The 27,264-nt window shown below is 39.6% G+C and overlaps 1 protein-coding gene across 1 annotated transcript in view; it reads right to left on the bottom strand.

Moving 5' to 3' along the window:
- The window catches only part of FIP2 (potassium channel tetramerization domain-containing protein / pentapeptide repeat-containing protein), a 90,757-nt gene that overhangs the window by 45,046 nt on the left and 18,447 nt on the right, over positions 1-27,264 (bottom strand). Inside the window, exons 6-7 of the mRNA XM_088950658.1 lie at positions 14,234-14,280; positions 13,833-13,906 (exon numbers count right to left, since the gene is read on the bottom strand). Coding sequence (XP_088806784.1) covers positions 13,833-13,906; positions 14,234-14,280 — 121 coding nt within the window. The remainder of the gene's footprint in view (positions 1-13,832; positions 13,907-14,233; positions 14,281-27,264) is intronic.

Below are 27,264 nucleotides of genomic sequence, written 5' to 3'. Positions count from 1 at the left end.
CTGACTGATAACACTAACCTCATAGGAAATATCAAGATGAGCTACGCAGAGATACAACTACTTCCCAAGCAACCTCCGAAACACTCTTGATTATCCAACAACTCTCCATAAAAGTTAAGATCTTATGATTCAAATCAATGGGTATCGATATAAGCTTAACCCCAAGTTTACTTGTCTCAATAAGCAAATCAAGTACATACTTATGCTGGGAGATGAAGATGCCATCTTTGGATTAAGCAACATCAATCCCAAAGTACAATAGTTCCCCCAAATCCTTAACTTCAAACTCAATATTGAGAACCCTCATGTGAAAATCAAACTCATACACATCATCACCAGTGGCTACAAAGAGGGAGTGGTCTGACTGTGTATAGGTATAACTAAAGCTAACAAGGGATGCCTTGAACCTCTCAAACCACACTCTAGGTGACTACATAAGGCCATATAATGACTTCTTCAGTTTACAAACCTCTCCTTGCATATCCTTTCCATTCATCTCAAGAGGAAGAGAAATATATACTTAAATGAAATTTCTCGTTCAAAAAGCATTCTTTACATCAAATTAATATAGGGGCCAATAAAATTAACTGGCAAAGATAACAAGACCCTCACAAGTAGCTGGGTCAAGTTTTTCCAAGTAGTCTACTCTGTACATCTATGTATACCCCTTAGCAACCAATTGGGCTTTAAACCTCTCAATGGAGCCATTTGCATGATACTTGATGGTATAGATGCTTCTATCTTAGTTTGTATAGCATCCCTCCATTATAGTTTTGATAGTGTTTCTGATACAAACTTAAGAATAGGCTAAGAAGAAACAAAGGCTAGGAAGGAATAACATCATGAAAGCAACCCGTAAGAAAGGTATGTTAAAATAAAACGTGCAGTGCACTTTCTCTTACATTTTCTTATCGCAATAGGGACATCAAGGTCAGGAAAGATAGAATGAGGAGCTAAAGGTAGGTTTTAGTACCTGTTGTCTCTTCACTACCAAGAAATGTAGAAGGCTCAATTGTGGAGATGGGAACCTATTCATTTATGTATCCTTGTTGTTGATACCACCTCTGTATAAAAGTAGGAATGACAATGGAATGAGGATTAAGAGAAAGAAGAGGAAAAGGGAATTGAAGTGGTAAGAGGAAGTGACAAAATAGGAGTACAATCACAAGGAGCAACTCCACCTGTGGACTCAATAGGGACTGTAAGAGGGAAATCGAATACCTCAAAATACTGTTGCTCCTTAGAAGAAAGGATATAGAAAAGAATACAAAGGTGACATCCATAATAACAAAGTAGGTGCCACTAATAGGATGAAAAAAATAGTAACCTTTCTGTGTGGAGGCATATCCAAGAAATATGCATTTGTGAGTCTTTGGTTCAAACTTGTGTCTTTGGGAGCTAGGGATACAAATATACCATATACAATCAAAGACATGAAGGAGAGTGAAAAAAATATCTATGTTGGGAAAAAGAAGTTTAAAGGGAGACTTAAAACCCAAAACTCTAAATGACATATGATTGATGAGATATATTGTTGTAACAACAACATACCCCCAAAATTTTATAGGAACTTGTAAAGCAAAAGGTATACTACTACTAGTTGAACAATATGACAGTTTTTCCACTCATCAACTTTGTTTTGTTGTGAAATGTGAACATAGGAAGTCTAATGAATAACCCCAAAATAATCAAGGTAGGAAGCAAGGCTCTTTCAATATATTCCCTAACATTGTTGGAGCAGAATATTTTGATACAAGTTTCAAATTAGGTAAGAACAAATTCAAGAAATTGTTTCACAATCTTTGGGACTTCATCACATTAACACATCAAATATATCCAAGTGTGCCAGAAAAAAGCATCAATGAATAAAATAAAGTATCAATAATCCACCCACAAACGTAAATGATAAGGCCACCATACATCAAAGTTTACAATATAGAAAGGAAAAGTAGATCTTTTTGTACACACTAGACTTGTTCTACAATGTTTTGAGAACTCACACGACTCACAATAAAGATTTGACATACATGTTCATTTAAACAACACTACAAAGAAATAACTCAAAGATGAAAAAGACAAATGACCTACAAATGAAAGTGATATAACATACTAGGACTGATGGACTTTTAAAGAGGTATACTAAAAAGCAACTTTTAGAGGCTATTCTTGGCTTCACTTAGCAACATCCAGTAGCTATATCCCATTTGCCTCATGGCCACTCCTAATCACCTTTCAGGACTGCAGGTCCTGAAAGATACAATAAGGAAAAAAGATTATACAAAAATTTAAAGATTTAATTACGCTACTAATAGACAAAAGGTTAGTGTTGAGCTTAGGGGCATGAAGGAAAAATGTGGAAGTAAGGAAATCTAAGGTCTTGATGCCTCTCTTTCCAGAGATAGGGGCAAGAGAGCCACCATCAAGGATTATCATGGCCAAAAAGGAAATTGTAAGTAGTAAAAAGGATTGATACACTAGTCATATGATCAGAATCTCCAAAATCAACAACCCAAGATATTTGCATGGTTGCCAGTATCTCGAATAACTAAATGTGCAAAAGTAGAGGAAGTCAAATTGCCTAAAGAGATAGAAGTTGCAACTATGTCCTCAAGATGATTAATCAACCTTCCATACTTCTCAAATTCAGCCTTTACTGCTGCCAATTGCTCAATAGTAGTCTTCTCATCACTAGAACCCTTGTCACTATCTAGAACCATGACCGCATTAACATTTCAACTCTTCCCATTCCCATCTTTCTTATTGTTGTTGGATTTCTAAAACAAGTTGGCAAAAGGTGTGGGTGTAACTTCCAACAAGTGTCCTACACTAGCAAAAAGGTCAACAAGAGTATTCCCCAAACTTGTACCTACCTTCTACTTTCCTCACTACCAAACATAGCATATGCCTATGACAAAGTTACATCATCCATTGCCAAGATATTTTGCCTAGTAATGTCATACTCTAGATTCAGCCTTATCAAGAACTAAAACACCTTGTTTGTCTCCACCAGTCTCCTATATGCTTCAATATTTGTTGTACTTTCCCAAACTACTATCTCCATCAAATCAATCTATTGCCGAAGAGATTTCAGCAAAGAGTAGTAAATTGCTAAAGGTTTTTCATCTATTGTAGATTGTTTACAACATTCTTCAAATGATACACCCTAGCCACATTTACTTTCTAGGAGTTTGTCACTGCAACACTAACCTAAATCTCCTTTGTAGGGTCCATCCATAAGTAATGTTGAGTGATGTGGGGTTGCATGGAATTCACTAGCCAATCTATGATAGCGAAACTCTCCTACATCCACTTCTCATAGGAGGGATCATCCTCCCAGGCTACTTCTTACTACCAGGAATATAAACCCCACTTCCTGCTACTACATACATGTATTCTTGCTAATGACAGTCAAGATAAATATTTGGAATTCACTAGCTAATCTATGATAGCAAAACTCTCCTACATCCACTTCTCATAGGAGGGATCACCCTCCTATGCTACTACTTACTACCAGGAATATAACCCCACTTTCTGCTACTACATACATGTATTCTTGCTAACGGAAATCAAGCTATATTTGGTTCCATCAAGTTTTACAATTATCACTACTAAAAGAAAACCTATAGATGCTCCTAAACCCTGTCCTGACTCTGAGCTTTGCTAAATCTCTACTTCGAAGTTTTCCATTAATCCAGTCTCCTATATGCTTCAATATTTGTTGTACTTTCCCAAACTACTATCTCCATCAAATCAATCTATTGCCGAAGAGATTTCAGCAAAGAGTAGTAAATTGCTAAAGGTTTTTCATCTATTGTAGATTGTTTACAACATTCTTCAAATGATACACCCTAGCCACATTTACTTTCTAGGAGTTTGTCACTGCAACACTAACCTAAATCTCCTTTATAGGGTCCATCCATAAGTAATGTTGAGTGATGTGGGGTTGCATGGAATTCACTAGCCAATCTATGATAGCGAAACTCTCCTACATCCACTTCTCATAGGAGGGATCATCCTCCCAGGCTACTTCTTACTACCAGGAATATAAACCCCACTTCCTGCTACTACATACATGTATTCTTGCTAATGACAGTCAAGATAAATATTTGGAATTCACTAGCTAATCTATGATAGCAAAACTCTCCTACATCCACTTCTCATAGGAGGGATCACCCTCCTATGCTACTTCTTACTACCAGGAATATAACCCCACTTTCTGCTACTACATACATGTATTCTTGCTAACGGCAATCAAGCTAAATATTTGGTTCCATCAAGTTTTACAATTATCACTACTAAAAGAAAACCTATAGATGCTCCTAAACCCTGTCCTGACTCTGAGCTTTGCTAAATCTCTACTTCAAAGTTTTCCATTAATCCAAATCTTGAAGAAAAAGTTTCTAGAAAATAGGGATAACCGGAAGAGAGAGCACCCATAACTAACCTGAACAAGACCAAAAACTAGCATTCACAAAACCCTACAAAATGGGAGAAAAAAGATAACTACAGTTGTTCCTTGTAGATACTCCAAAAATCAATAAAGCTTGGATCAATCGTAAAAAACAAAAAACTTCCCTTAAACCCTAAACGCTAGCTTGGAACCAACTATAAGACCTTCAACTTGTTTTCTCCAGTTGGCTAGGGCTTTGGGTAAAATGTCCAACAATAATCTTGGGCACCAATCTGAATGCCTATTTTCTCAAGAAATCCTCTACTAACTAGGCTGCATGTATCTTCAATCAATTACCAACTCAGTTCTCCATACACATTGAGTATGGGAATATAGGGAAAGGAGAAAAAAGGTAGTACCATTCTCATACCAAGAACAAAACAACAGTAGAATAAACAGAAATGATCAAGGAAAAGAGAAATATAGAAAGAGAAATCAGAATAAGTAGAGAAGGAGATGAGAAATCATGGTAGAATTACAAGAGTACCCATAGGGGGCGGCAACTTAAACCAGATAAAAAAGGATGATAAGAGGCCCATAAAGAGGAGGCTCATTAATATAAAATAAAAAAGGAATAAACAAGAAATAAATTAAGGCCCATTCAGCCCAATATTGCTGCATAACGCAATGTAGAAATGACAGTGGCATTGATACATCATTGGGTATTATCTCAGGAGGAGAGGTAGCATGCTTAGACTAACTAAGAAATGGTAAAGTATGATACTTCCATCACAAGAACTGCAAGAAGTATCAGTACACAAAAAAGAAGAAATCTTATCCTTTATTAAACCAGTACTAAATAACAATTTACTTTCAGATGACCGACACTTATGCATAAATGACAGTGGTGTCCATACATCATTTTGTATGACCTCAGGAGAAGTGGCATGCTTGGACAAACTGGGAAATGGTAAAGTATGATACTTCCATAACAAGATCTGCAGGAAGTATCAATATACATAAAAGAAGAAACCTTATTCTTTATTAAACCAATTGTAAAGGAATAGACTTATATAATAGCAAAGTAATGCTGTGGACCGGCAATTGCAGCAAGAATCACAAGCTCCGCAGACCCTGAAACACCAAGGCTCACCCAGTAAGACCGCCAGGAACATAACAACATCTGCAAAGACCTAATGTTAAAAGTGAAACTTAGGGAAACAGCAACTGATAAGTAACTAAATATAATCAGAGTACGTTTCCTCCATAAAGTGACATGAAGTGGGCACATGCGAGCATAGGAATCAGAGCAAATTCCATGCATCGCAGCCCGACATGTGTCACCATCAATGTTTTAAAATGTGGAGGTGTGACGCGAGGCATTCCACTACCTAGAGGCGTGAGGTGTAGTTCCGAACATAAGAAGTGTAAGCCTCCCGAACACAAGGAGGTGTAAGCCTCCTTAAGAGGAGCGGGGATGAGGAGGACAAAGAGGAAGAAAAATCTCATTTTTCTTTATTTTTAATAAAAATCTTTCTCCTTATCTTCTCTTTTCTTTCTTTTTCTCTTTTTTTTTCTTCTCTTTCTTTCTTTTTCTCTTTTTTTTTCTTCCCTTTCTTTCTTTTTCTTCCCCTTCCCTTTCCTTTCCTTTTTTTCCCTTTTTTCTTTCATTGTTTTTTTTTCTATCTTTTTACATGAGGTGTGCACGAGGCGCATGAGGCGTATGCCTCTAGCACGCCTCATGAAAAAAAACGTATGAGGCATACGCCTCAAAGGTGTCAGAACCTCTAGCATACGCCTCAAGGCGTTTTGGGGGTGCCTCGCATGGAGGCATGCCTCCAAGCGTACACCTCTCATGCCTTTTAAAACACTGGTCAACATCTCACTAACCCTAGCATTCAAACCCATAACCGTGCAAAGAATATCCTAGAATTCCTGATTCACGCTTATGCCCAAAAGCGGTCTCACTTTTGCTTATAAATAGATAGAGTCCTTACACAGAAAAGGACCCTTTTTCGAAGTATCCCAGATTTTGTCTAACCTTTGCATCCTACTTATTGTCTCCAAAGCTTAGACTGCCTTCACACCTCCTTCCCTACACCAGTACTAAATAACAATTATACTTTTGGATGGCCTAGACACTTATGCATAAATCTCATACATCATTACAATGACTTAATAAAGAAGTAGACTCGATAGAAATATATAACAAGATGAAAACGATGCTAGAGACTTCTCGACTGAAATATATACCTTCCAGAATTATCAAACAATTCACCGGTGTCACTTCCCAACTTCACATTCAGCTCCATGGTGGTTTCAATTGGCTTAGCACCTAGTAACCCTATTTCTTCCAACAGATCAAGTACATATTTCCGATGACAGAGGTTATGCCTTGCTTTGATCTAGCAACTTCTATACACAGGAAATACTTCAACTTCCCAAGATCTTTTGTCTGAAACTGATCTTGTAGGAAGGTCTTCAATCTGTCAATCCCAACTTTATCACTGCCAGTTATGACTATGTCATCCAACATAAACTACCAGCAAGATCTTCCCGGCCATAGAGTATCATAGCTAAATAATGAATGATCAACTTGGCATTGTCTCCTTCCAAACTCCTTCACCATCTCACTAAATTTTCCAAACCAAGCACAAGGAGACTGTTTAAGCCCATAATTTGCTTTCTTGAGCTTACACACCTTACCATCCTCCCCCTGAGCAACAAACTCTGGTGGTTGCTCCATGTACACCTCCTCTAGAGAAGATCTCCATGAAGAAAGGCATTTTTATTATCAAGCTAAAATAGAGGCCAATCATGCATGACAGGTAAGGAAATTAACACACGTATGGAGCCAATCTTTGCAACTGGAGAAAAGGTTTCAACATAGTCTACACCATAAAGTTGAGAATACCCTTTTGCAACTAAATGGGTTTTCAGGCGTTCCACTCTTCCATCTGATAGATACTTAACAGCATACACCCATTTACAACCAACAACATGCTTACCTGGAGGAAGAGTGGTAAGTTCCCATGTCTGATTGTGATGAAGAGAAGACAATTCCTCTTCCATAGCTTTTCACCACCTTGACGATGTAAGAGTCTCCTAAATATCCTTAGGAATGGATACAAAGGACAACAAAGTAATAAATGGCGATGGGAAGCAAAAAGTTGAGATACAGAAACATAATTGGATATGGGATGAAGTGTGCAACTACGTTTACCTTTCCACAATTAAATAGGAAGGTCAAGATCAGAAGCCAAGTCAGTTGTGGAAGAGGCTAGATCTGCCGCCGAAGTAGAAGGTGGTGGAGGTGCTGGCCTCTGTCGATGAGTATACACTTGATGAATTGGTGGTCGTTCAGGACGCTCCTGCAATGGGACCGGGTATTGCTGAAAGGAAGAGAGAAAATACTCTCTACTATTGTCAAAATGAAGAATTTTAAGTGAAACACCAAATTGTGTACGCACTTCAGCAAGAAATTTTTGGAAAATGGAAAATAATTCACTTCTTTCTTTCATTAAATAAAGCCATGTCATTCTGAAACAATCATCAACAAAAATTATAAAATATCTATAACCATTGTATGACTCAATTCTAATTAAACCCCAAACATCCAAAAGAATGACTCAACATACCACTATCAACTCTAGGACTGAAGGAAACCCGGTGGTGTTTCCCATACTGACACAACTCACACTGCAAAGATGACAGACTACTCAATGATGGAACAAGAAGCTTGGGAGCTTTAAGAGATGGATGGCCGAGTCTACAATGCCACTGAAGAGGATTCAAGGAAGTTTGAAGCACAATTGTAGATTCTCCACCGTCAAGATAATACAATCCGCCAGTTTCATGCCCTCCAGCAATCTTCTTCCTCGTCGTTAGATCCTAAAAAACACAAGAGGAAGGGTAAAGTGTGATAGAACAATTGAGAGATTTGGTTAGTTTACTAACAGACATAAGATTAAAAGGAAACTTGGGAACATATACGACAAAAGACAAAGATAGAGATGCAGTGGTAACATTACCAACACCATAGATGGGGGAAGTGGATCCATTAGCAAGGGTAACATTATTTGATATAGAGGTTGGAGAAAGGGAGGAAAACACATCTGGAGTCCCAGTCATGTGATCGGAGGCTCTAGAGTCAATTATCCAAGGTGAAGGTTTGGATGCTAGGCAAGCTATACCTGAATGAGCAAGGATGGCAGTGTTCTAGTGTGCAGTGGTCTGAAGAAATCTCTCATACTCCTCTCTGGGAATACTCATCATCTCCCTCCCAGAAGTAGTTGTGACTGTAGAATATACTGGATCAACTGGTTGAGTATAACTAACTTCACTACCACCAACAGCTGCATGATTAGCCCATGTGGATGGTGGGCCATGTAAATCATAACAAAAATTAATTGTCCTTCTCTTCCACAGTGTGTGCACTTCTTTGTTGTGTTCCCCCTTCCTCTGCCATGGCCTCCCCCTGAATCACGACCTCCTCCACTGGTACGACCACCCATAGGATTACCATGGCCCCCCTTAACTGTATAGCCACCTCCTCTTTGCCCATAAGAACCACCTCGAGTACTAACCAGTGTTGATCTTTTGGAAGTTATGTTACTCTCTGAGGGGCTAAGAGATACCCTACAGAGACGAACAAACACTTCTTCGAGAGTCAGGAGAGTAGATCCTCTCAATATCCGTGCCCTGACTGATTCATACTATGCTTTTAGTCCCACCAAGAACCGCGTAACATCAAGTTGTTCCTTTTGTTGTTGCTGAATTTTAACATTCGAGGTTAAGGGATGATAGACATTAAGTTCATTCCAAAGATTTTTCATGCTAGCATAATATTCTTCAAGAGACTGAACTCCCTATTGCAAACTGAAGTATTCTTGATAAAGTTGATAAACCCTTGTAGTGTTGTCTTGTTCCGAATAGAGTTTCTTGGCATGTTCCCATATATCCCTCATTGTATCTAAAAACATGAAGTTAACACTTATTTTAGGCTCCATACTATTCCACAGCCATGCCATGATCTGAGCATCCTCTTGCTCCCAATCACTAAAACCCGGGGATTCAGCACTCGGTTTCTCCTCTTGTACATGTTTCACTTTCTTCTTAGCCTTCAGAAACACTTCCACCGACTTGGCCCATGGAACATAGTTTTCATCATTGAGTTTGATGGATGTCATTTGGACACTTAAAAAATCAGAGGATATCATCACACTCGATTTCTGGCCAGCACTCGAATCACCCACCAACGCCATATCACACTACAAAGTTGGTTCTGCCCGTCACACACAAAAAAAATTCAGCTACTGCATTACTGTCCTTCAACTTCCACACCAACACACTTAAAATCACCACTAGCTTGCCCTAGCATGCATTCGGCCACTTTGAACACCACTGATCTGCGCACAGGCAGATTTAAAAACACAAAGAATCCCTCTTGAAACTGCTTATTCGAGGGTCAGACCACAACCACTATACCTACTCGACCACCACAGCTATCACGTATAGTGACAGCGGTCCACACAAACAAAAAACATGGATTTCTTGTTCACTTGAACTGCTGTAATTGCCTACTGTCACTAGAACCAGAAAACTAGGTTACTTCACAGTCCTCAAACCCAGATTTCTCACACCATAAAAAACTGCAGCAGAACCCCTACTGCTGTGAAACCTTAGGTATTGCCGTAGAAACCCTATTGTCATGAACCTCTAGATGTTGTCACAAAGACTTGGGTTTCTTCTCTAACCCAGATTTCTCACGCCAAGAAAAAGATAGGAAATAAAGAAGAAGAAGAAAGGAAGTTGCAATCGACTTATAATAATGGCGCTCTGATACCATGTAAGTTTTCAACTGAACAGAGAAGAGAGAGAAAGAAGAGAAAGTGTCGAACTAATTAGACTATTCGTCTAACCTAGTCGACCATATACTTAGCATTTGAAATATAAAATACAAAAGACTGAAATGCCCCTGCATATGAGGAGACATACAGCCAACACAATACATAAAGGGAAAAGACCAAAATGCCCTTCTCTAATTGACTCTAACACAGAGGATAGAAGGGAAATGAAACGTTGATGTGAAGGAGACAAGTGAGCAAAGGAGACATAACAAGAAAGGGGGTGATCTGTGCAAGTACGCTTACCTTTTCAAAGGGTAATAGGAAGATCATGATCCGAGGATGGTGAATCTATCAACGGCAAAGACTCTGGTGGCATGTCAGAAGCTGGAGCTAGATCAACTATTGGCAACATTCTGGTTTTCTATCACATCTAGAGTACACTCTATGAATAGATAGTCGAACAGGCTCCTCCATAGTAGGCAAGGGAATAAAGACATCACAAAATTCAAAGGGAAGAGGAATAGGAGAAGGTTCATATCCAAAGAAATTGGGTAAACTCTCAAACAAGGCGACATCCGGAGCAACAAAATCTTTTTGTAAAACAGGATCATAGCATTGTAAAACAGGATCATAACAACAAAATCTCTAATAGCTCTGGAGTCAAGTTTATCATGGCCTAAACCCAATTTGTGACCAAAACACACACCAAACACACGAGGACGAAGAGAGAAAGGCAAGGTGGAAGGAAACAAGATAGAGAAAGGTGACTCGCCATCTAGGACCAGAAAAGGCATACAGTTTATAAGAAAACAAGAGGTGAGAACTGCATCACTCCAATAGATTTTAGGAACTAACATTTGAATCAACAAGGGCCGAGCAGTTTCAATCACAAGGCAATTTTTTCTCTCAGCCACACCATTTTGCTGAGGAGTGTGTAAACATGAGGATTGATGTATAATATACCATGAGAGTCAAAATAAGACTAAAAATTATTATGAAAGTATTCCTTGGCATTATCTGAATGAAACACTTCAATGCATACACCAAATGGATTCCTTATCTCGGTATGAAAAGATAGAAAAATAGAGAACAGTTCTAAATGATCCTTCATTAAGTAAATCCATGTCATTCTTGAATAGTCATCAATAAACGTTACAAAATATCTGAATCCATAATAAGATGACACACGACTAGGACCCCAAATGTCCGAGTGGACTGAAGCAAAAGGACTTAGGACTCTCTTATCATCCCTAGGAACAAACGACACTCTATGATGTTTACTCAACTGACATGACTCACAATCTAGTTGAGTTACAGACACCAAAGTTGGGACTAGCTTTTTCAAAACACGCAGAGAAGGACGATAATGCCACTAATGTGGTGTAAGAGAGGAATGAAGAGCCTTCTAAAGAGCGTGGTCATCCAAGTAGAACAGTCCTCCAACTTCACGACCACCACCAATCGTCTTCCCCATCTTGAGATCCTAAAAGACACAATATGAAGGATAAAATGTTGTTGAACAATGACGGGTTTGAGTAAGCTTAATTATAGACAAGAGACTAAAGGGAAACTTAGGTACATAAAAAAACAAGCATAAACTAAGGTCAAAACCAAGAGACACATTACCGGTACTAGTAATAGCAGAAAAAGAACCATCAGCTATGTTAACGGTTTGAGAGGTAGAAAGTGGTCACAAGGATAGAAACATATCTGAGGTGCCAGTCATGTGGTCTGAAGCTCTAGAATCAATTACCCAAGGTGAAGAAGGTGAAGAACTAGAAGCAAGACAAGCAGTATCTGACTTCACAAGTGTAGCAGTGGCAAAACTAGAAGAGGTAGACTGGCGAAGCTTTTCATACTCCTCACGTGAGATAGAGATTGTGTCCTTATCCTTACCAACATTGGAAGTAGGAGCATCTCTGATCACATTAAGACTCCCAAAATCACCTCCCACCATTGCTTGGTTAGCTCAGGAAGTTAGAGGGCCATAAAGATCATAACAAAAGTTGCCTATGCGACCTTCTCGTCCACAATGTGAGCACTAACGGGCTGAACTACGGCCACTACCACTACGACCACCACCACCCCTTGCACCACCAAACTCTCTACCACCTCCTCGTGCACCTCTGGGCCTATGGCCAAAACCCCTCACATTTCCTCCACCTCTACCACGCATATGTCTACTAGTAAAACCTCCTCTGGAAACCACCATGGCTGATCTCTCTAAAGGTGGGGGATGATCACTATGTGGATTTGAGGCTCTCCTTGTGTGAGAGAAAACCTCAGACAAGGATGGAAGATCACTACTCCCTAAGATTTGGGCCCGCACTGGTTCAAATTCAGACCTCAACCCAGATAAAAATCTTGCTACGTCTAGATTCCCGTTGTTCTTGTTGAGTCTTCAAATATGTGGATAGGGGTTAACTTTTTAGAAAAGCATAGTATTCTTCAACACTTTTATCCCTTTGTTGAAGAGAAAAATAGTCTTGGTACAACTGGTAAATTCTTGTGACATTGTCTTGTCCAAAGTACAATTGCTTGGCATGGTCCCAAATCTCCTTGGCCGTGTCTAGAAACATAAGGTTTACACTAATGTGATTCTACATACTATTCCAAAGTGATGTCTTAATTTGGGAATTCTCTTGTACCCATTCATTGTACCATTTGATGAAGCCATGGGTGAGCGGAGATCATTGATTTGTCACCTACACAACTGTCAAACAACTGGTATGCAACTACAGCAACACACTTTTTCTTTAGGAGAAACACCGAGAATCATCATCCCTCTACTTTAGAAACACTTGGAAAAGATTGCATACTTACTACAAGGTGTCACCACAACACAAACCACTACAAAATCACCACACATTGAGGAGCACCTACCTCACAACTCGAAACATCACAAAGCTGCCCTCTTCGAACTGTCAAATAGAGGGCTTTTAGAAAAACACCACCAACTCAAACGACACTGCAACTTGAGGCATTAAAGCCTCTTTTCAAAGTGGGCGACCAGTCCTCTTAAGTCCTTTTCCTTTCCAACGAAGAATAGAGAATATTCTTTATTCCTAGGGCACAAAAAGTTGAGACGTCAACAGTGTCGCGAACAGTATAGTCGACCTCAAGGCTCTGCTATCATGATCCAACTTTAATAAAGTAAGAAAAGATGAAGAAAATGATAAAAGAAAGAAAGAGAAGAAGATAGGAAGAGAAAGGGAAGGGAAAGAGAAGAAAAGAGGGAAGACTAGAAAGGAGAAATCTGTTCAGTTCTCCTTACTGTCGACCTAAGTTGTATTAGCATTCTACTAAGGCTGAAATGACTACAATACCCTTAGGAAAGTTACAGCAGATATAAGAGAGAAAGAATAACATGAAAAAGACAATACTGCCCCTATTAACTACTTCTAACAATTCTAACACCCACCATGCCTTTAATCTTTCCTTAAAAGAAAGAAATATTTGTAATCAACTCAAAAAGAAAGAGTGATGAATATAATATTATAAACTGAAGAAAGTATTATCAAAAGTATTTTATGGTCAGCAAGAGTAATCAATACATTATTCAGTAATATCAAGAAAAGATAATAAGAGAGTACCTTGTAGATTTGCACTCCGAAGACCAGCACCAGCTAATAAAGCACCACGAAGATTTGCAACAGTAAATTCACATCTTCCCTAGGAAAGACAAAGCATTAAGACAATCCATGCAATATGAACTTAAAAGGCACGGCAATGCTAGATGTAAAGGTTATATATTAAAAGCAACATATTTTTGTCAATGAAACAACACATAAATCCTGTAAGAACCATGGATTTTTTCAATCAATGGTGACCATGGTGAAGCATTCATATCAAAAATTCAAATATAAAGATAGTATTCTTCTATAATATAGCAATAACCAAAAGTCCAGAAATATCCTTCTCTATGATAGTCGCAGAAATGAGAAACTAAACCTAAGACATCTAAGAATTATAAAAATTCTATTAAGCATCTTACTCGTGCAGAATTGCATTGTGAAAATTGGCACCCTCAGCCTCCACATCCTGCAATATGAAACCAGAGGTTCCAACATAGTTCATTGATGTGAGACACATAAAAAGAACACTTAAAAATAATGAACTAGGTGTGAATACTCTTTACCAATGTTTTAAGATTCAGACCGGACACAAAACCAGAATGCTTGTCGGGTCATGGGTCAAACAGTTTGACAGCAAGTTGCAAAAAAAACATAATAGATTTTTTCATCTATAAACTAAATGTTAGTGACGGCTAGATGGTTAAGCCGTTGAATTTTGGCATAAATGGCCAGGGTTCAAGTCTCATTACTTGTATTTTAATAAAAGTATATACATATTTAATCAATATAGATATTAAAGATACATGAATAAGCACAAAATATGTTTGGTCATGCATATCTTCACTCTTTGGCTGCAGGTGGAACCCTCCACAGGACTTTACAACTCCATTCAGCCCAACCTTTTTCAGGCAAGAGAAAAAAGAGAGGAAGATTGCTACGGGAAACAGCAAGGGCAACAACAATTTGGACATTATGGGACGAAAGAAATGGCAGACTCTTCAAAGTAAAGGCATGGAGCATAGATAACCTTATTGAAAGCATAAAGATCAAAACAGCAAACTAGGTAAAACTTTTGGAAGCATTCATACTGGTGGCAGTAGATTATGTTCTTAGAGCCTGGTATGGAGTAGCAAATCCAGCCACTGGTGAAAGACAAAGTAGTTTTGGACTGGAAGCCTCCTCAGCCTAAAAGACTAAAGTTAAATTTTGAGGGAAGCTCTTTAAGGAATAGGAGTGTTCAGGGATGATGGAGGGAAAGTAATTGTCACACAAGAAGTTCGTAAAAGAGAACACAGAAGTCAGGTGAAAACTAAATCAATTGAACCCACCCCAAGGCGAGGCTAAGCAGCAGGGGGGCACCTATGTTAGACAGTTTTGTATGCCCTTAGCTTCAATCAGAATGATGCACTTTTATGAGTTTATTGTAAATGAATAAAAGTGCATATTTGATTCATGTTCCCTTGGTATGTTTCTGTGTAATACCCTTAAACTGGACACTTAATGAGACTCGTGTTAGTTTAGAATGTTCACAGCTAGTGGGTCGGTCTGGGGAGACCTATCCTGACAAGGCTGACATTGTGGTTCCACCAAGTCGGTTGGGGTGGCCTGTCTCAGCTGCCAGGGCGAGACCTTAGGCACATATAGTGTAGGATTAATTGAATCTTTGAACTTGACCAGATTTCTAGTATTGCCCTGGACCTTGGAGATTGATGGGCAAAACTGGAAAGTTACACCCGACCCCTAGACTCGATTATGATACTGCACTAGGTGTCGGATTAGATTGTCTTTGATATACCAATCAGTGAGATCCTTAGCGGGGATCAAAACCTGGGTATGTTGGGACAATCTGAGAATTCATCTGAGTGGGTGATCATAGTGACAGGATCAGCCCCTTTGTCGGACAAAGGTAATGATCGGGGATGCACTCTCACTGATGGAAACCAAGACTGCCGGCAGCGGATTTCAATCGTTGAGATTTGTTTTGCAAAATATATTTTATATGAGATATGAAAGTACATATATTATGGTTTCGAAATGATTTGCAAAAGGTTTTAATTCCCGGGATCCATATAAGCATAACACTGTTCCGTGCAGCCGAGGGAGAGGTCCTCTCTTGTCGGGCAGTGTATGATCATTATGGGCTGAGAGGTTAAGTGTAAGACCATTGAGGATAATACCTGATGGGTTAATCTTGCATCTGCCCACAGTCCCTGGGTGTTACAAGGTGGCTTGGCCCAGGGGCCACTTAGGGTAAGTGTTGGGCCCATAGAGCCCATGAGATGGGTTTTCAAAGGGTGCACTGTCCATAACAGTGTATTCGGCCAGGCCTTGTAACAAAGGTTGGGCCGAACCCATGTGGCTAATGTGTAGATCAATGTTTGGGTCCCACGCCATACAAGGAAGCCCAACTGGGCAACAGTCTGGAAGGCTAAGTGAATACATAACCTTAAATGGGCCTTAAGCCCATTTCGAACTGGGCTGATTTGATTAGTCACTTAAAGGGGCGAATTCTGAGATGGATCAACTGATAGGATTGGGCCCATACCCTATCCACTTAGAGAGTCCAAGATCTAAATAAGATTTAGATCTGGAAGCCTCCTAATTAGATTAGGAGATGGCTGATCTAATCTGCAAATAAGATAAGGATTATCCCTTATTACTTAAAGGGACTTCTTATCCAAATATGATTTAGATTAGCAACTCCTAATGGAATTAGGAGCTGATCCCTTTAAGATTATAAAAGGAGGAGGGGGCGGCAGCCTTTAGACATGCAATACACAACTCCTGTCTTCAGAGCTGAAATCACAAGAAAAGAGAATTCTACTCCCTGCAAATACTCTCTTGCCGCCTCCTTCCTGCAGCTGCCGCCTCCAGCAGTTCGATCTCCTCCTCTCTACAAGAGTAATCAAAATTCGATCTTGATACCAATCTTTTGGAGAAAAGATTGGTTGGATCTGTATTCACAAGCCATCCAGTTGATTCTTGCGAAGGGTCAAGTTCTTTTGGAAGAACACTGCTGATTCTGCTCCATCCTGCATTGCATCATCTTCAGTGGAAGCAGATTTTGGATCCTTCCTTGGGTGTGAATACCTCCATTGGGAGATATTGTTTCTCCGTATCAGGTATAATCCCTCCCTACTCCTTTTGGTTCAGATCTGGTTCAGTTTATGGTTCAAGAGTGATCATTGAAAATATGATTTTCTAAATAGGGAATTTGATTCTCAGTTGAAGGGAGAGAAAAAATTTTTGAAATTGGCCCCTTTATTCCACAATCTTTGGGCGTCCATGTGATGGATATCCTATCCCTTCAGCCTAACCGCTGAGGTGATGGATTTTTTAAGTAAAAGCCATATATTCTACGGTAGTTCCCTAGGTTCCATAACCATCTTTCCTTAATAACTAATCCCATAATTTTCATCGGAAAATTACAAACCTAATGTTTAAGTCTAGAAAATCAACATATTTATGAGAAGAAAAGAAGGAAAAGAAAATTCAAAAAAAATATAGAGGCTGAACCCCTATTTTTGTTATAGGAAAAGAAGAAAAGCAAAAGTGAAAGAAGAAGAAGAAAATAATTGAAAGAAGAATATGTGGAAGAAGAAATGTGTTAATATGACAAAATTCCAAGTTCTTCCCTAACTTATTGGTTCAAATTTTGAAGTCTTTGAGGGTTCAATAAAGTAGTTAGCAATGTTTGTGTTGATTAAACCCTAACAAATAAGAAAATAATGAAAAGAAATTAGTTTATAAACACAAAAAATAAATATATTTGTTTAATAATGTTTGTTTTATAATTATAATCTCAAAAAAATAATAATATAAAAATATTTTATAAGACGATATACAAAACTGTTTGGCGATTGGGTGAGGCGAGCCTCCAAGGGCGCCTTGTCACCTAGGTGCCCACCTAGGCATCGCCTCGACAACTACGATATATATGAAATATGAGTGTTTATAGAAAAGCCCTTACAGGGCTAAAAAAGAAAATAAGAGATGGATAATACAACAAGGACTACAACAATATGATACATCATTGGGACTCTTCAAACTCCCCCTCAAACTGATGCGAAGGCATTAGCACCAGTTTGCTCACAAGGAATAAATGTTTGGATCTCATCATGGCCTTTGTGAAGATGCCAGCAACTTGCATATCAGAGGCAACATGAGGGAGAGAAATAGAGCTAGCAAGGAATGAGTCTTAGATAAAGTGGCAATCCACCTCAATGTGCTTCGTTCTTTCATGAATTACAGTGTTAGAATCAACCTTTATAACACTAGTATTGTTTACATATAGAGGGATGAGAGTAGAGAATCATCCATGAAGACACACCACCCAATAGTATAAAAGTGTGTGTCGGGGAAGCCTACCCAATCTAGATCAGCATAGGCCCTCAATTGGATAGGATAGGATAAAGAGAAGAATAGTCTCTGAAAAGGTGCCCCAAACATAGTGAATAATCCGATGTACAGTAGTCAAATGGGGTTAACGAGGAGTAGAGGCAAACTGATTTACAACCTAAACCGCATCTAAAATGTTAGGATGAGTCATAATGAGATAGATGAGACCCCACAAGTAGTCGATGGATGGAGGCATCAATAAGTAAAGAACCTTCTAACTTGGACAATTTAACAATCATCTCTAAGGGAGTATCAACCTATTTATCATCAGTAAGGTATGGCCAACTTGACAAGATCATAGACATATTTCTGTTGACAAATTAAATATCCCCAGTGACTCCTTTGGACTTCAAGTCCTAAGAAATAGGTAAGAAGACCCAAATCCTTCATGTAAAAGTAACTGTGAAGAAGAGTCTTGAGGCCCTGAATTTCTTCTATATCATTTCTAAAAGAGAATTGTAATCCCAGGGCCCTTTTCCGAACAAAGAGAGAGTAATCAAAAGCACTCCGAGTATAAGTACCATTCACAACATCCCTTAATATTTCAAACCATGCCCGAGGAGCTTGCTTCAACCCACAGAGAGATTTCTTCAAGCAACAGACAAGGGAAGGATCACTACAATAACCCAATGTTTCATATATATTGTCATCTTTAAATGCCCATGTAGAAAAACATTTTTGAAAAACATTTTTCACATCCAATTGAGAAATGGTCCAAGAGTGTGCTGCAAAGAGGACTAAAAGAACACGAACTAGAGTCATCTTGGCCATTGAAGCAAATGCCTCCTCATAATTAATGCCATACTCCAATCTAGAGAGCCATCATATTTCAACTTGATGGAATAGATCCACTTGCTTCCAATAATAGAGCCATCTGAAGGAGCTAGAATGAGGTCCCAAGTGGCGTTCTCATGCAAAGATTTAACCTCTGTAGCCATGGCATCTCTTCACTGAGGACTGCTAATGGCCTGGTAGTAAGAGCAAGTAATATCTATAGAAGACAAAATAGCAGAAAAGGAGCAATGGTCTAAAGAAAAACCATAGTAATCAAGCGGTCTAGAGAAACAGGTAGAACAACGCAAAGGAACAAAAGACACAATAGAGGGATCTGAAACAGGAGTGTCACTTATAGGGTTGTTTGAGACGAACGAAGGATCTAGACTGTGAGAAAAGGGGGTTGTAAGCGCAGGTAGTGGACAACGAACTCGCTTGCGAGAGAAGATAAGAAGATCCTTCATAGTATTTGAAGATAAAGCATTTGTGAATCAAAGTCACACAAAAAAAAAACAAAAGGTGCAGATAACTTGGCTAGTCCTGAAAAGAAAGAGATTCTCAAGAAAAACTACATTCCAAGAAATACAAATATGACGTGCAAAGGGATCATAATAAACAAATCCCTTGTGGTTAGGACTATATCCTACAAAGGAACCCAAAATAGATTGAGCTGAAAGCTTAGAACATTCACAAGAGGGAAGATGTACAAAACAAGACATCTAAAAACATGAAGATGAGAATGACCTAGAGGCAAACCAAACATTTTTTGATGACTAGACATGTTAACAAGAATTGATGAAGAAATACAATTAATTAAACACACAGTTGTACTAGCAGTCACTACCCAAAATGAGGGAGGCGCATGTGACTCATGCAAAAGAGTCCTCACAACATTGAGAACGTGGTCATTCTTCTGTTCCACCACACCATTTTGCTGAGTATCTAGATAGCTCCATTGAACTTATATGCCATGATGTCCATGATGTTTCAAATAAACTAGAAATTCTCCACCACTGTATTCTCCCCTTAAGTCGGAACGTAAGATCCGTACACTTGATTGAAACCGAACTCAAACCATGGCATGAAACAATCGAAAGGTTGGAAACACTTCTGACTTGTGTTTGAGAAAGTATATCCAAGTGTACTTGGTACAATCATCAATAAACAATACAAAATATTTGTACCCCAATCGTGAAATAATAGACGAAATCCGTACTTTTTTGACAAGTAAAAGATCACTAAAATTCATTGAAAATCATAAAGATAGGCATCATTACAAGCACCCCACAAGGAGGCATAAGATGCAGCCTCACCGTTAGACCAGAGATAGTACAGAATTACAATTGTGCCCAATACAAAGAATCCCTAATCACCCCTTGCTTAGCTAATGAATCAACCAAAGCATTAGCCTCTCTCCCCACACACTGTATACTTAGACTCATCTGTTGTGTTAAGCACTGAAACTTCTTCATTTCACTTCTATAACATCAAATCATTGAGTTTGGATCTTTAACCAACCTACCACCACCTTGGAGTCCCCTTCAATTTGCGCCTAAGGCGCAAGGCGCAAAAATTTAAAAAAAAAATGCTAACAAATAAAAAAATTGTCAATATTTCAAAAAAAATGCCAAAATTTTCAAAAAAAATAAAAAAAATATTAAACATAATATTAATAAAAAAAATATAAACTAAAATTTTAAAAAACCTATTATCTAAAATTAAAATACATAAACATAAGATGTAAAGCATATTAAAATGAGAATTTAAAAATAAAATCAAACATATAAAACATTTTCAAGCATGTAAAACCTCTAATTTCCTTTTTCACTCAATTGTAGTACTTCACATAGCTAATGTAATGTAAAACATATTACATTCCTGATTCTACGAGCCGGTTTTGTGCCACACCCCTCGAGGCAAGCCCAAACAAGTCCACTTTAGGTCTTAAATTCTTAGATTTTACACAAAAAATAATGATTTTATAGTTTTATTTGCTTTTTAAGAAGACACTTTATTAGGATGAATGAATGAACAACATTACCAAATTGGGAGTTGGGCTTGTTTAGTAATGCTGTTCATTCATTCATCCTAATAAAATGTCTTCTTGAAAAGCAAATAAAACTATAAAATCATTATTTTTTGTGTGAAAACTAAGAACTTAAGACCTGACATGGACTTGTTTGGGCTTGCCTCGAGGGGCGTGGCATGGGGGTCCGCCCCCAGCCCATCCGTTATGTTAAAAAAAAAAAAGCAAAAAAGTGCCAAATTTTCGAAAGGTACACACGCCTAGGCTGAGGTGCAAGGCGCACCAGGCATACGCCTTTTGAAAGGGCTGCGCCTAGGACCTAGGCAAGGTGCATACCCTAAAATGTGCCTCGCCTGTGCGCCTAGGCGCGCCTTTTAAATCACTGGCCATGGTATCTAGGAGACAGCTTCTTCCAAGTTCTTTTGGCAATGGTAGTCTATCGGTAAGGCTGCAATTTCAAGAACACCCAATCTCCTACCTAGTAAACAACCTCTCGGTGATGCCTGTTATAATATGTTTTCATCTTCTGTTAGGCTTCCTAGAGGTGCAGTTTGAGAGTTTGCAGGTATCATCTTGTTCCAACAGTTGTGCTTCTACCTCTACTACTGGAGTGGAGCCCTTCTCATAAGGTCGAAGAGATGGGGGTTCCCGCCCATATAGAACTAGAAAGGTGTGGTTCCAGCTGCTACATGATAGGATGTGTTGTACCAATATTCAGCCCAGGCTAACCATTTCATCAACTGGGTAGGCTTCTCGTTCACATAGCACCGGAGATATGTTTCAAGACACTGATTGACCACCTCAGTCTGTCCATCGGTTTGTGGGTAGTAGCTGGTTGAATGGTAGATGTTGACCCCTTGAGCCTTGAAATACCCTTCACAGAACCTGCTCACGAAGGCTGGGTTATGGTCATTTACAATAGAGACCAGAGTACCATGCAATTTAGTCATTTGTTGGACATAAGCATGGGCCACCTGGGCTGTTGTGTATGAGTGGGCCAGGCCTATGAAGTGAGCATATTTGCTAAGCCTGTCCACAACCACCAAAGTTACTGACTTTCCCAAGGATTTAGGCAAGCCCATTATAAAATTGATGATCACATCATCCCACACCTGCTTTGGGATTGGTAGAGGTTGTAGGAGCCCTGCTAGAGCTTGCGTGGAGTATTTTTGTTGTTGGCAAACTGTACATCTAGCTACATACCCCTGAACATCCTTCTTCATGCCCTTCTAGTAATAATGGGCTGCAAGCCTTTATATGTTTTGAGCACACCAGAATGGCCTCCCACATTAGTCATGGAATAGCTGCAGGAGGGACTGAATATGGGCCAAGTTTGAGGAAATGACCACTCGGCCCTTGTACAAGAGGGTGCTACCTGATAGGGTATACCCGGGTACATTGGTGGGATTTTGTTGGTAGAGGGTCCGGATCCGGTTCAAATCAGGGTCTTGTTGGGCCTCCAACTGAATCTGTTCCAGCAAGGGGTACATGGGCCTTGAGATGGCTATTTGGGTTAGCTCCTCCTTCCTTGATAGAGCATCAGCCACCGCATTGGATGGACCAGGCTTGTATTCTATGGTGAAGTCATAGCCTAGGAGCTTGGAAGCCCATTTCTGCTGTTCCAAAGTCAATACTCGCTGATCACACAGAAACTTCAAACTTCGTTGATCAGTGCGGATGGTGAATTTGAAGCCCAATAAATAAGGGTGCCATTTTTGCACTGAGAGCACAGCAGCCATTAATATCTTCTCATAGGTGGACTTCAACTGGGCTTGCGGTGATAGAACCTTACTGTAGAAGGCTACAGGCTGGCCTCCTTGCATGTGTACAGCGCACCTATTCCCCTCCCAGAGGCATCACACTCGACAACAAACTCCTTGGATAAATCTGGTAAGATCAATGTGGGTGGGGTGGAAACAGCATTTTTGAGGGACTTAAAGGCCATTTTAGCTTCTGGGTTCCATTTTGAAGGAGTCTTTCTTCAATAAGCTGGTAAGGGGAGTGGCCAAGTGAGAATATCCTTTTATGAGTATGATAATACCCGGTCAGGCCCAAGAAGCCTCTCAAACTGCATACAGTGGTGGGCCTGGTCCATTCCTTCATTGCTATGACCTTTTCTGAGTCTCTATACACTTGTCCCCCTTCTATAATATGACCAAGGTAGTGGATCCTCCGCTTCCCGAAGTCACATTTAGACAGTTTTGCAAACAACTGGTGCTGTCTTAACACTACTAGAGTACTTCTCGGGTGGGGATCAAATGGGAGGCCCAGGTGGGGCTGTAAACCAAGATATCACTGCTATGACCTTCTCTGGGTCTGTATACACTTGTCCCTCTTCTATAATATGACCAAGGTAGTGGATCCTCCGCTTCCCGAAGTCACATTTAAACTGCTTTGCAAACAACTGGTGCTGTCTTAGCACTGTTAGAGTGCTTCTCAGGTGGATCAAATGGGAGGCCCAGGTAGGGCTGTAAACCAAGATATCATCGAAGAATACCAACACAAACTTCCGTAGGTAGGGCCGAAATATAGTATTCATAAGGCTCTAGAAAGTGGACAGAGAATTGGTTATCCCAAAGGGCATCACTAGAAACTCGTAGTGCCCATCATGGGTACAAAAGATGGTAATGTGAATGTCATCTAGGTGTACTCGGATTTGGTGATACCCGGCTCTAAAGTCCAATTTAGACAAGTAAACGGCCTGCTGTAATTCATCCGACAGTTCTTCAATGAGAGGGATGGGAAATCGGTCCTTGACTGTTACATTATTGAGTGCATGGTAGTCAATGCAGAAATGCCATGATCCATCTTTCTTTTTGACCAAGAGTACGGGTGAGGAGTAATGACTGGGTTTGATCTGTTGTTTCTCCAACAATTCTTGAACCATTCTTTCAATCTTAATGGGTTGTGACTCAGGTTTGATGGACCGGACCTGCTACTTCGAGGCAGCTCTACCTCCTGAACAAGATAAAGAAGGAAGAAAACTGGGAAAATATCTCTCTACACAAAACAAACTCTATAGGCCTTATAGTATTGGCCTGATTACAATCATCACACACAAGACCCTCTCTCTCCTTTCTAACGATCATCATGTGGCCTCCTAATATAGACAAATCAAACGGGTGGTCTCGCAGGCTGTTCCTGGGTTGGGCCTAGCTGAAAAGGAACTTCCTGAGATGTGACTATTGAGCCTGTTTGGTTTCTATCACTAGTACCTACTGTTGACTTCTCTTAATCTTCTAAGTTTTGAATCTCCTCACCGTATTTAATGTCCAAGTGACTTCTGCCATCTTCCCCTCAGAATCCTGCCCCTATCTGAAACAAATTCCCCCTCCAAAACCTCTCCCTTTTCCTTGTTATTTTCACTGCCTCCGTCTAACTTTTCCAACCCTTGATTTGAGAAGTTACTTGACTTGCCATCAACCACTGTATCAATTTTAATTTCGTTCTCCCCATTCCTTTCCTCCACAGACTTGAAAGCTTCCTTCACAAACTCCTCCGCTCCTAGGAAAAATAGACCCAGAATTTTGCTCACTTCCACTTCATTATTCACAACTAGAATTTGGACAACCCGTTTTGATATAAAAACTGTAAAAGAAAGAAGAAAAGAAAGAGAAGAAAAGGTTTCAGCTAAGAAAGAGATAAAAAAGAGATAGAAGAGAATGGGAGAAGTTCAGAATTAGGTCTGGCTGCCCCTTTCATTAGATTATATACTCATAAATAAAAGAGAGTACAAAGACAAGTATGCCCTTAGTAAGTTGGCTACTTATGAGAACTTAAAAAACATTCTTAACTTAAAACATAAACTAATGGGCCTAATGCCCAATAACTCCCTAACTATGCTATGTAAACAAAAAGCATGTTATATCAGCCCAAAACTTAACACTCCCCCTAAAGCTAGGAATAAACGTCACACATTCCCAACTAGCATAGATCATGCTCCAACTTGTTCCTTGCAACTCCTTTTTTTTTTGATAATTGTTCCTTGCAACTCCTTTTGTAATAACATTTTCAAGCTGCAAGTCAAATACAACATATGGCAAGCAAACTTCTTCAAATGTCACCTTTTCCCTTATTAAGTATCTATCCACTTCTATATGCTTCGTCCTATCATGCTGAACTAGGTTGTGGGCAATGTTAATTGCTGCCTGATTGTCACAATATAGCATCATAGGTTCTTCGGCCTCAACTCCAATCTCCCCTAACAAGGAACAAATCTAGAGGAGCTCTGAAACACCATGTGTCATGGCTTTGTATTCAGCTTCTGAAACACCATGTGTCATGGCTTTGTATTCAACTTCTACACTTGACCTTGCCATAACTGTCTGTTTCTTACTCTTCCATGAAACTAAATTACCTCCAACAAGAGTACAAACTCCTGATGTAGATCTCCTATCATCTGGCCACCCTGCCCAATCAGCATCTGTGTAAGCCTCTAACTTCAATTGTCCATGGTTAGCAAACAATATGCCTCTACCTGGGTGTCCCTTCAAATAGGAAAGCATCCCGTCAATAGCCTCCTAATGCTAAACTCGTGGGGCATGGATGTATTGAGTCACCACACTCACTATATAAGAGATGTCTGGTCGTGTCATACATATGTATAGCAACCGCCACATTAACCTCTGATATCTTCCAACATCCTTTACTATGGAATCAACCTCCATGTGTTGTCGTAGGCGTTGTCGTTAAAACACTAAGAAACGGGACGCAATAGAGGTGGCAAAGTGGGTAAGATAGGTAGGTCAGACACTGGAGTAGACAAAGGAGCTAAAACAGGAAGTGGTATAGATTGCTCACTTCCTTCTCCAAAACACTCCCCCTGAGAAGAACCCCTCGAGAAAAAAGGTGTGGACTCAAAAAATGTGACACCCATAGTAACATACCAACTCCTGGAGAATGAATCATAACAGCAATACCCCTTCTGATTTACTACATACTCAAGGAAGACACACTTCTTCGCCTTAGGATCTAGCTTTGAGTAGTGACAACCAAGAACATGGACAAAGCATACACATCCAAACACCCTTAGAGGAATATGGAATCTCTCTCCCTCAAGAAAAAGAAGGCTGAACAAAGTGCTATATCTAAGAACACGAGAAGGCACCCGATTAATCAAGAACACTGTTGTAAGAACTGCATCACCCCAAAAACAAACTGGAACTATAGAGCTCAACATCATGCTTCTTGCTACTTCCACAATATGTCTGTCCTTCCTTTCTGCTACACCATTCTGTTGTAGAGTGTATGTACAACTATTCTGATGGATAACCCCATGCTCCAATAGGTATGATGACAGGTTTTTTTCAAAGTATTCCCTGGCATTGTCTGATCTAAATACTTTCACTCTTACCCCAAACTATGTCAACACCATCTGATGGAGTTGTTGAACCAAAGATGGCACCTCATCACGGGATCTCATCAAATATATCCAAAAGTACCGAGAATAATCATCCACAAACAAAAGAAAATATCAATAGCTACCCATAGAGGAAACATGGTATGGCCCCCACACATCAGTATGAACAATATCAAAAACAAAAGAACATCTTTTATCACTTGCTTTAAAGGATTGTCTACAATGCTTTCCAAATTAACAGCCCTCACACTCCAAACTGGACAAATTGACAGACTCAAACAATTTGGGAAACAAAAAATGCAAAAAAGCAAAAGAAAAATGTCCTAACCGATTATGCCAAAGCATATCTGACCCACTGACTTTGACTTAATACTCCTGCTGGCATGATGACTCTGATGACTGAAAAGTGCATCAAGAAGATAGATTCCATTCACCTCACAACCCCCAATCGTCCTCTTTGATTCCAAATCCTACAAAACACAATGACCAGGGGAAAAAATCACAGAATAGTTCAAACTCTTTGTCAAGCTACTAACGGATAAAAGATTAGTGCTTAGTCTAGGAACATGAAGGACAAAAGGTAGGGTAATGGTATCAGTTATCCTGACAGACCCTTTCCCAGTAATGGGAACATGTGATCCATCAATTGTGGAAACTTTACCTCTGCCAGAGCAAAGGTGATATGAGGTGAAAATGGTGGAAATGTTGGCCATACGTTCTGAGGCTCCTGAGTCTATAATCCAGGGAGGTCCCCCTTTACCTATAGTGGATACATAATTTGTAGTGGCATGTGAACTACCTGTGTGTGCAAATGAAGTAGAATGACTACCTACTGATCCACCTACACCTTGTTGTCCACCTGATAATGAGTTGGAACTAGCTATATCCTTCTG

The sequence above is a fragment of the Nelumbo lutea genome, chromosome 6 (assembly GCF_056320005.1).
Source record: "Nelumbo lutea isolate HS-2025 chromosome 6, American lotus-T2T, whole genome shotgun sequence".
Taxonomy (NCBI): Eukaryota; Viridiplantae; Streptophyta; class Magnoliopsida; order Proteales; family Nelumbonaceae; genus Nelumbo; species Nelumbo lutea.
This window is presented reverse-complemented; position numbering and strand designations above follow the sequence as displayed.